This window comes from Aptenodytes forsteri, unplaced genomic scaffold (assembly GCF_000699145.1).
Source record: "Aptenodytes forsteri isolate BGI_AS27 unplaced genomic scaffold, ASM69914v1 Scaffold215, whole genome shotgun sequence".
In the NCBI taxonomy this organism is placed as follows: Eukaryota; Metazoa; Chordata; class Aves; order Sphenisciformes; family Spheniscidae; genus Aptenodytes; species Aptenodytes forsteri.
Window position 1 is genome coordinate 147,814 of NW_008795910.1, and position 10,779 is coordinate 158,592.

Below are 10,779 nucleotides of genomic sequence, written 5' to 3' on the forward strand. Positions count from 1 at the left end.
TTCACTGCTGGGGGTGATCGCAGATACATTTAATAAGTAGCATTGGCCCAGAGCAAGGGGGGGGGAAGAGAAAGCAAGTGAGGATGTGATGGGAGAGGAGCGAGGGGTGGGAAAGCTGAGGAGGACAAGGACAAGGCAGGGACCTCGCTGGCCGGGAGATTTCCAGGGTGTGCCCCCAGAATAAGGAGAGACTGGTTCAGTTCTACTTTTCATATGTTTTATTATAAAGAAAGGTAAGATAAGCATTGCGAACCAAATGTGCCAGGTGCTGCGAAAGCAGCACCATCAAACAAAATAAAAAATAAAAAAAACCAAAAATGCACCTTATGAGAAATCAATTTTATGCTCTCTAATTTTTCATAAATAGACAAAAATCATTGTCAGCAATTTTTAAATAGATGGACATATGGCAGAAAAAATATAATAATGCCATACAACATGGATATAAATTGTCCATTTCTTGCTGTACAAATAATAGAAACAAGTTTGGCAGGCTTTTTTTGTTGTTTTTTTTATACACATCTTCCTTCTATGTATAACTAAAAAATGTGCTACAATTAATATAAAATGCTTTTACTATAAAGTAAACTACTAATTTTTTTCACAAAAAAATCTTAAAGATGTCTTTAGCACAGCTCTAAAACACTTAGTAAACTACTTACAACTATCCAACAAATTATATTTTCATGATCTTTTTCACATTTTTCCTCTCGTATTTTGCCTTCTGCTCTCTCCCCCCACCTACCTAGCAATAGTTTTTATTTATTTTTTGCATTTTTTCGCCAGACATCCAAGGCCTTTGCATGTACAATATTCACACAAACTTCACATTTTCTTGCACAAAGTTTAGTGCTGTTAGCAAGTCAAAAGAGTGCATCCTCCTACTGAGCTGGCCTAATGCTGTAGGACACCAGACCTGGGCCTATGCTGCGTCTAAAAGCAGTTCACTAGGAAAATAGTCTGTAGCTAAGCTGATGGCAAGCAGAAAAATGGTGTCCTTAGTTTATTTTTTTTTGTTGGCTTTGTGTTTATTTATTTTATTTTTTTAATTTTTTTATTTTTTTGTTCTTCATGATTTATGAGGTTTTGGGCTTCCATGGAAAGTAGACTTTAGAGTTCAAAAATAATAAAAGAAAACTGCTCTTAGAGCCTGGAAACGAAGCCAGCGACGAGGTGCAGTGGTAGCTCTCTCGTCCGTACGACTTGCTCGGTGCCTCTCCGGGTAGTCTGTAAGATAGACCCTCTCAAGTGTCCTTTGTCTGAGCCTCCTCAAAAACAGATGTTGAGTTTTAGGTGAGGTAGAGTGCCTTGTCCCTTGGCAGCATGCTGTAAGAGAAATGAGAGGCAGAAGGTGAGACGGGCAGGGAAACAGCCGGGAAGTCACCTGGGGGAGCTGAAATTACCATTTGTACACCCAGTCGCACACCCGTTTTCAGCCACGCCATGGTTTTTATGGCACTCCATAAAGCAAAACATAAAGTGGTCTGCACCAAGGGACCAGTGTGCAGAGATGAACCAAGCAGAAGGCACTTAAGAGTAAGAGCCTGGTGCAATTTTAGTTCTTCCTGAATTTCAACAATAAGGGCTAAGACATAAATTCCTTCCTTTGTCTTAATTTTTGCTCTTGCTGGGGCTGCAGGGGAGGGCCAACTCTGGACTCCCCTGCAGAGCACACCAGCGTGATGCTGGTACCAGCTCCACCATCGTGCTGTGGAGCCCTGCGCCTGGAATCAGCCCCTTGGCCACTGGCCCCCTTCTTCATCACACATTGTACTGACACTAAGCCATGGAGATTTAGAAAATGTACACTTGCTTTTGGATGAAACGTGTCATTCTGACACTGCATAAGGAGTAGGGGGTCTCAAAAATATGATTGAGGGGCTTATGTCTGAAGATGCTTGCGGGTGTCCAGGAGGATTTACATAAGTTTCATGGCTGAAGAGCATGCGAGCAGGAGACACCATCTGCTCAATGCCTCTCTCCTCCTCTCCCAAAATAAGTACAACTAGAAAAATTAATAATCAGGAAGTGCAGGGAAAAAACCTTTGAGACAGCAGGATTAGCCGGCCTTTCCCGTGGGTCTGATGAAGACAGCAGGAGGTACAAGGAACCCAAGGAAGACTGCGGTGCTGCCTTACTGGCAGGAGGCTACGGAGGAGGACTGGTGGGACAGCAGTCAGGCTGTGTGCTCTGCACAACCCTGGCCCACCAGATCTTGAACTGAGCATGTTATCGAAGCAATGACTTTGATTTCAAGAGATCCAGGTGTGTCCTAGAGAGGGAAGCCAGCTTACACCACCGAGACATGCCACGTGTGGACGGCTCTACAGTAAGGTGTGCAGATAGGTATCACCGTTCCCTTCCCTGTCTGTGGTACCTGGTACTTCAACCCTCCATGTGGGCTGGCTGGCACTTTTAACTTGCCACCAGCAGTGTCCTACGAGGGAACCCAGGTGCTCTTTTTTTCAGGACATAGTAGAGAGAGGAGTGGCTGAAGTCCCTCTCCCCTGGCTGACGTCCTGTGTGGGTTTTGCTCTGAAACCCAGGCATTTTAATGGGTTTTATTATCTACACAGACCTCATGGAAACATCGTTGGCTCCATAAAGACATCTTGGCCTTAAAAGGTGGTGAAGAACATTACAAAGCTTCAGCAGATTCCAGTGTGGGTGGGCTTATGAGTGGAATAACAGGGAAACAGCAGACAGCAAGGTAATGCTGCTGTTGATAGAGCTGTCTTCTGATAGAGCGCAGAAGAGTCTGCACTTCGTTAATCTCCACATTTTATAATCTGCATTTAAAATGCAGTCTTCCCTACTGCACTCAGCAAAGATTTAATGCCACTGAGCAGCAGTGAGGTATTCCAGTACTAAAACTTCATTAATTTTACAAAATATGCTACAGAACATTTCCCAGTTCATTACAAAGTATTACCATAAATAATTGAATCCAAACTAAGTGCATTTGTGATGGTGTATCCTTGCCTTTTTACAGTGTTTGCTCATTTAGTTTCTGATTTGGAAAATTCCCCCATGTGGAGAGGATCACTTCAACGTTAGCAGGAATTAGCGAGGTTGTAAGTGTCCGGATGAAGTGGCTGTACACTGTTTTGTGCGTCTGGACAAGGCATAACTGAGAGCGTCCCATCTTTTAGCCCAAAGGAGAGGGGGAAGAGGGGAGAAAAGTTGCTAAATGATGGTACCCAAAAAGAACCTAATCCTTGCCTTGCAAATGAGAGGAAGGACATAGAAAGATGAATCCAGTTCGGTGTTAACACCAAAATACCTAAATGCTAGGAGACAAATGTAAATGAAAACCTGAAGACAGCTTTGGTATGGAAAGAGTTGTAATCAGAAGACAGGGCAGAAAAAACAAGTGAGGTGCCTCGAGGAATTAAGAAAGATTTGCAAGTGATTGCACCCTTGATACAGGTGAGCTAGTTCCCTTGGAGAAAGTCACTGCAAAACACAGGTATTCAGTGGGTGCCTTGGGAAAGAGCAAGCACGAGACTAAGGCTGTCAGGTGAGGGAGACAGGGGACTACATAAGTAGTTTGTGGTATGATGGCAAAAAGCAGTAAAATTGTATGCTGCAGTTGCTTGTGGGAAGTGATAGTCGTATACTAAGCAAGAACTGAGAAATGCTACCCGTGTCTTTGCTAGCAATCTAGGACAGCTTGGGCTTAAGCCCAGAAAGAGCTAGCAAAATTGGATGGAAGTCAGTAAGCACAAAATCATTAAGAATGAGGAGAGCATCAGCTAAGAAACATTTAAAACTCTCTCTAACATGGCTGATTTATGAATTAAGGAGTGTCTGCTCACAGGATCCTAGAATTTGAGGGGTATAAGGGAAGAAGTGTCATTTAATGGCATTTTAACTAGCACTGATAGGCTGGGGAAAAAAAACCCAACAACCTACAGCAGTTCCTTTATTAGATGGAGAAGGACAGAGAGAAAGACAACCTTGTTAGGTTTTCAGAAGTTGTCTAGATGACAAACCCAAAAGAAAATGTAGGATTGGGAGGTTTTACCCCAGCTAACTCAGTGCCAACACACGTTGGAAGCTAAAGAAATATCAAGGTCAGACATGAAATAAAAATCCTAATCCGGAGAGCAAGACAGGACTGCCTGTGTGCTGGGGAGGTTGGTACGATCCTCTCTTTCAGGAATCTGGGAGTCTACAGCTGAGACACATCACAACAGAAAATAATCCTTTTTCTTTCCAGCCAATTGCTGATTTTGATCCTCAGAGTGCTGCTTGAATTGCAATTAAGCTGAACGCCGTTTTGAGGTTGAAATGGGCAATTACATGATCCAGAGACTTCCCGATTATACCTAAAACTGCACAGATGAATCAAACCCAACAAGATCTGCCTTCCCTTTACCACTGCTTTGCCTAAGTCCTGCTGGTTGCCGGGGCCGTTCAGGCACACAGCTCACCCTGCAGCCTCATGCAGGCTCATGGCAAGGTGCCACGGAGGAGCCCAAGGGTAACTTTGAACGTCACTTGCAAATTAGTGCAAAGTACATTGGAGAAAGCAGTACAGACAGGAAGGTGATGATAACCAGATCATCTCTTTTCTTGTCATGAGTGTAACCTTGAGGCATACCGGGGCTGCAGTCCTACAAATGTGTGTGGATGCTACAAGCAATGCAGACCATGCACTTAGGCAGCAAATACCGGGGCCTAGCAGGAGCAGGAGGTGATGGCACTGCTGACGCACCAGGCTTTGCAATAAAATGAGAACAAGTCAGCTTTGGGAGCTGGGCTGCCAGAAGCTCATGTGTCTCTAGTCACTGGAGATGGGCTCCTTCCTTAACAGAGACGACGACATTTTTCGGTGCACTAAGCACTCTCTGCAGTACTGATCTATATCCATCTGAGTTCATTGCTATAATCTACTCTAATAATTATCTGGAAGTCTCTGCATAATCTGTCTGGTTTTAGAATGATTTTTTTTCCAGGAAGCTGCAATAAACCCATGAAATTTGATATTTCTGCTGTGACAAAGGCATGAAATGCATGAGCTTTGATCATGAATTGCATGGGCCCTCTGCTTACAATACAGCACTCCAGCCAGATGTCACAGAGCTTGTTTTAGCAACACAAAACTCAATATCCTGACTGCTATGGGAACGTTTCACCCATTTCTAGAGTGCCCTGAGTTTTCTGCATGGGGCCCGGGCAGTGGGATTTGCAGAGAGAATCAAGTGTTTTCCCAGCTGATCCCCTAAGTAGCGATGCTTATTTCTAGGGGGACTAATTTCTGTGGGAGCTGCCTCTGCTCAGCACCTCTGGAAATTGGGATCTATGTGCCATAACCTTCCAAGCATCTTTAGCATTTTGCCCACAGCATCTAAAGTGACTTTTATCATCAAGTCCCAAACAGGTTCCTTCTTTTGGGTTGTCTGCAGAGGCTTGAGGAAGGACCACACAAAGGTCGCTGGCAGAGCCCAGAACAATCCATGTAGCTGAGCACCCTCAGGCAGGCAGACAGCAGCGATATTCTAATGGCTCAGCAAGTTATTTATTTCCCTGAAAGAAATAAATGTCTGTACAGTCTGTGCCCAGCCCAGCAATTGTAAGTGCACTGCTGGCACAGACAGGAGCTGTGCTCTGAAAAGGCTGGGAGCTTGCTATTATCTCCAGTGAAAGCACTATGTTCCAGTACTTCAAGCAAATCAAACAATGCTCAGAAGCTACCAAGCCTCCTTCCCTACCTGCTCTCCCAGCAAACCACGTACCTGTTTTACAGAGCACAATATCAGTCTCTAAACTATTATTGCTGAGCCAAGAGCAGTGGAGTAGGCAGAGGTTGGAAACGGATTTCACACCCTTGCCGTTCCCCAGCTTTGAGACTATGCTGATGTTTTTATTTACTGTAGAATTTGAGCAGACCTTCACGCTGGCATGTTCATGCCAGAGCTTGTAGGGCGTAAGGGGGAAGATCTGTGCAGAAGACGGTGGCCTTTTCCTGCAAGGCGCAGGGGACCGGAGCATTGTGCAGCTCTTGGGAGGATGAGGCTTTGTACCCTATTGTGGTTAAACCCCAGGACCGATAAGGGACCCATTGCTAGAGACAACTAGAGGAGGCTGTGGCCTCACGATAAAGACAATCACTTTAGGAACAGAAGGACATTGCTTATGGACATGGCCACCCTCAAACCTCCAGAGACTCTGCTTGGGAGACTGGGCTTCCCTGTCCTGCTCTAGAAGGAAACATGTCAAACTCATCCATTGCTAATGGGATGGAAACACAAAAAAAGGAAACCTCTTCATGTCCAATGAAGGATTTGTCTGTGATTTTTAAGCTACCCTCTTCCATAGCACCACTTCAGGGAGCCTACAGAGAAGAGGAAACCTTGAACTTCACTGACCATAATTAGCCTACCAACTTGCTGTACATTTTAGGGCAGATTCTCAGCTGTTGTACACTGTCACAGTTCAGATAATAGAAAGTGCATTAGCAATGTGCTATTTTGTCTACTGGCCTGCAGTGGTTAATCCCACACTCTCTGCTGGGGTAGTCGTTGTCCCACTCAGTGCTTCCTGGAGGGTTTGATGCACCAGGCGAACGGGGTCCAACACTGTTTTGAAACTCAGACGAAATATGTGAGAAGTCCTGCAGGGTGGAAAGGAAAGGAAGGGTTACAGGAGTATACACCGCAGGAGAAACATATTATTGCATAAACACGTTTACATGCATTGCCCCAAAAACGCGGCAGTGCAGAGTGCAAGGCGAGCCCCAGGGACAGCAGCGGGTCCAAGCCCAGGACCTGAAACCACCGCGGTGGGACCTTGCAGAGCACGAGATGTTGCAAGCAGGTGTCAATACAGCAACATCTGTTTTACATCCCTCTTCCCCCCTCTTGTTTTTCAGGACCTCCCTCCTCGGGGGGGTGGTGAACGGCTGCAGACGACGCATGGCCATGAAAGCCTTTGCATCAGCATGCTGGCAATCAAAATCGTTTTTCCACTTCAAGTGCAGCTCCCTTTGCAGTAATGCGTTACCCCATCATAATGTACAGTAACAAGGGACGGGACATCCACACAAGCAAGGCTCTCTCCATCAGCTGTCACTGCTGGCAATTTAACAAGGATGCTGCGGGACCGTTTTATCTGAAAACTGAGTAGCTTTCCCGATTTTTTTGGGTTGGCTTTATTAGGTAACATTAGGCAATGTATATAAGCAAGAGTCATGGTAGTTACCTGACCAAGAACACGATTTCCTCCAAAACATCCAAATTAGGGCAGTGGTTTTTTTTGTTTTTTTTTTACATTTAATTTTTGATTAGCAAACGTATGTGGAATGAAGCGTCACAAAATGCTGCCCTCAGCAACAGCGACTACCCCAATTAAAGCGATCACGAGGATCCCCTTTTCTGCTCATTTCTGGACTATCACCAAATTACAGAATCCACTTTTGCTTATGCAGAGCCAAAGCCCAATCACTGTGCTGGAGAAGTTACTTGGGATACCCTGAGCAGGTTAGAAATTAAAATCTGATTGACGATCTGACCTTTCCACGCGTGCTGTCTTTTTATTATGGTCCGGGATAACTGTGCTTCCACATCCCTGCTCTCCTTTGCTTTTCTTCCACTGCAATATCTGTTCCCAAATTAACAATTTCTGTTTTCTCAAAGTTAGCCCCAAACTGAATAGGTCACATTATGGGGAAAAAAAGCTTTGTTCATTGCTAAAGTACTGTATGAATTTTGTGATATATAGCTAGCAAACATGTGAAACACAATTATTCAGCCAGCTGGGTGAATACTACAGTTAAAAGTATCATCAAGTAAATGGTAGCAGCTGTGAATTCAGAGCATATGTCCTCCACTGTGAATAGTTCGTCCAGTTCATATTCCAGATGGAGAAACTCTGGAATCCACTCATCTCCTCCTTCGTATACTGGCAAGTTCTCTATAAGGTATAGGAAATGTTTTTTGCTATAGCCAATTTTTCCTCCGGATACATTTTCTTAATAGCAGGTTTAAAGAAGAGAGACTTTGAACCCGCAGGCTGGCTCCCCGAATGTGGGCTGCTGTGCTGAGCCTGGGCACGGCTAAGGACGGTTTGCTTCAGCAGGTTTTACACGTTCATAGCACGGGTCTATAGGATTTGCTTTGCTGCTATGCTGTTGCTATAAGCATACATGCAAGCACACATTGCATGCTCTCAGCTCTCTGCCACAAAAGTCATTTTCTCCTATTGCCAGGTAGTTTTTGGAAAAATACTGGTTCTATATTTGTTTGTGACATTCCCTTTGTCCTTTTTCTCCTCCTCCTGCCCTGCCCCCCCCCGGATCCCTGCTATTAGCCCATGCCCTTCTAGTCCCTCCTTCTCTCAGCAATATCACGAGAGGGGTTTCTCCCCGACTATCCAACCCATCTTTTCAGATGACCAGATGAGGTTGGGGGACGAGGCGCACAAGGAGCTTTTAACAGGGACATCCCCAATTCCCACGTCTTCCCCCGCTGAAAGAGCCTTCATTGCTACATTGCACAAATCTGCCCCATTTGTGGGGGTGCTTGTGCTCCCAGCTCAGCACTCTTGAAAATGTCACCCCCAAACTACGAGATCTGCAGGCTGATGGAGCCAGGAGAAGACTCCCCTGGGGACAACATCGACACCCAACAACCCCAAGCCACCCAGAAACCAGCAGACCCAATGGGAAGCGGGGAAACGGTGTGCTTCACGCCGCAAACCCGCTCTCCCTCTGAGGACCTACCTGCTGCCCGGGAGGCGAGGCGTTCATGGGGGGCTGTACCTGTAGTGCCATGGGGGGGGACAGGAGGGGCTGCTGGGGGACCTGCTGCATGCTGAGGGGCTGGCTGAGGAGGGAGCTCTGCGGGTGGTGCAAGGAGAGCTGCTGGTGGAGGGGGGGGCTGATCTGGAAGGAGGGTGGCGGGGAGGCACTGATGCTGGGCAGCATGGGTTTGGAGGTGAGGGTCCTGGAGAGGCTGGGGTGGGGATGGCCACGGTAGTTCTGCAGGTCCGATGGGGACAGGAACGAGCCCAGGCTGGGGTAGGGCGAGGAAGCCTGCGGCGGCATCGGGTACATGGGCTGCTTGGGGGGGGTCATTTTGGAAAAGGTGGATTTCTGGGCACTTTTTGTCTCCCCCTGGTCGGCAGAGCTCTGTGGGAAAATAGAACGGAAGGTGATGAGGAAGGAAGGGAGGAAACATCGTTATGTGTCCCGAGAGGTCCGTCTGTCCAACCGAGCTACCCGGACTCCCCGCGGCTCCTGCTCCTCTCCCACCAGCCAGCACATGCACTCCCAGCCCTGCGGCTCGCTGGGCTGCTGCAGGCTGGGTGCAGTATCCACATCTGGGAAATTAAAGTCCAGTAATTCAACCGTGCCTTCGGCAGAGCCTGGAGCACCGGAGGGGCATTAACTGGCGTGGAGGCAAACCGCCCGCCTGCAGCTCACTCCTTAGGTCCACGCAGGTGGGTGACAAAATCACTTTTGCTTCCAATAGAGAACGAATGGGACTGTAAAAACTCTGCTTTCCTAATCTTGCGCATTCCTGCAGCCTTGGTGGGGTCTATAACGCACAAGACAATGGTGGCCTCATTTCTGCAGGAAAAAGAGAAGAACAACGGGACATTTTCTGGCTCGGACAATGAGGTTTTTGTCCTGCGATGGGCTCTGTAATGATAGTCCAGATCCCTTCTCACCCGGCAGCCAGGATCACACTGTGCTGTTTTACTCAAAACAAAGTTGCTCTTCTGCAAAGAACCGGTCATTGGAGAAACTGGAAAAAAATGAAGCCATGGAGTGCGGTGACTCCATGCCTTCCATGCTACCTGCCCCACACTGCTGCTACGTACATTCAAGGCAAGACCCTCAGAGGTTTGCAGAGAGACCAAGAAGAGCTTTTAAATCCCCTTTTTCTGTCCTTGCTGCTGTTCTGTTTACAAATTAAGACAGCTAACAGTGCTCATGTCTGTACAAGGGCTTTGAGCCTTTCCAGCCCACCACCACAATCACATGGATCCTGCAGATGATGGTTGATTTGGGACATCACATTATTTCCCATGGCAGCTGAATGCGATGACTAAGCACTGAGGGTGTGGTATAGCACCAAGGAGAAGCTTTGAAGGGAAAACAACCTGATACACATACTCACAACCCAAGGGCAGCGCATCCCCCTGAGCCAGCACGCCTACAAGCTCTGCAGGAGCCACCCCAAATTCACAGGCAGCAAATGCCCATATCCCCTCTCTGAAGGCATGGAGGAGGGCAAGGTGCGAGGTCCCCTGGGATGGGTGTCCACGTTTGGAGGATTGGGATGGGCAGACACCAGGCCCATCATCGCCGCCCCAGGCGCAGCCTTGCAGCACTGGGAGTTCCTGTATGAACCTGAAATCCCCTGAAAGTTCACTATTAGGCGCCGAAATGGGCTCTCTGGGTTTTGCCTGACCGCAGTGCGTTAAGCATGTATGTGCTCACATGCTCATCAACCCGCGGTTATGGGTCTTTACTCCCTAAAACCCCTGCTCTCGGCTGAGCGTGCACGGGAGAAGCAGGACCCCCTGCGCAGCTGGAACAGCCCAAGTGCCTGGACCAGGGTGCAGGCAGGACGCTGGCACCTGGCTGCTGCCCAGCGCTGGCCAGTGAGCCCAGGGCTGGGGTGTCACCTTCCCCAGGGCCAGTCCCTGGTGTCACCCATGGCGAGCCTCATCCTCCTGCCCTTGCCGGTGCTCCCTCGTTTGCTGCACTCACACCCTGAGAGCTGGGCGAGGAACAGCCACTGGCAGGGGGGGGAGGGAGCAGGGGGC

At 47.6% G+C, this 10,779-nt stretch overlaps 1 protein-coding gene across 1 annotated transcript in view; it reads right to left on the reverse strand.

The window, feature by feature from the left end:
• Window positions 1-200: 200 nt before the first annotated feature.
• TOX2 (TOX high mobility group box family member 2) overlaps window positions 201-10,779 on the reverse strand; it is a 141,325-nt gene continuing 130,746 nt past the window's right edge. Inside the window, exons 7-9 of the mRNA XM_009284581.2 lie at window positions 8,726-9,133; window positions 6,489-6,619; window positions 201-1,326 (exon numbers count right to left, since the gene is read on the reverse strand). Of these exons, the coding sequence (XP_009282856.1) occupies window positions 1,290-1,326; window positions 6,489-6,619; window positions 8,726-9,133 (576 nt within the window). The 3' untranslated portion in view covers window positions 201-1,289. The remainder of the gene's footprint in view (window positions 1,327-6,488; window positions 6,620-8,725; window positions 9,134-10,779) is intronic.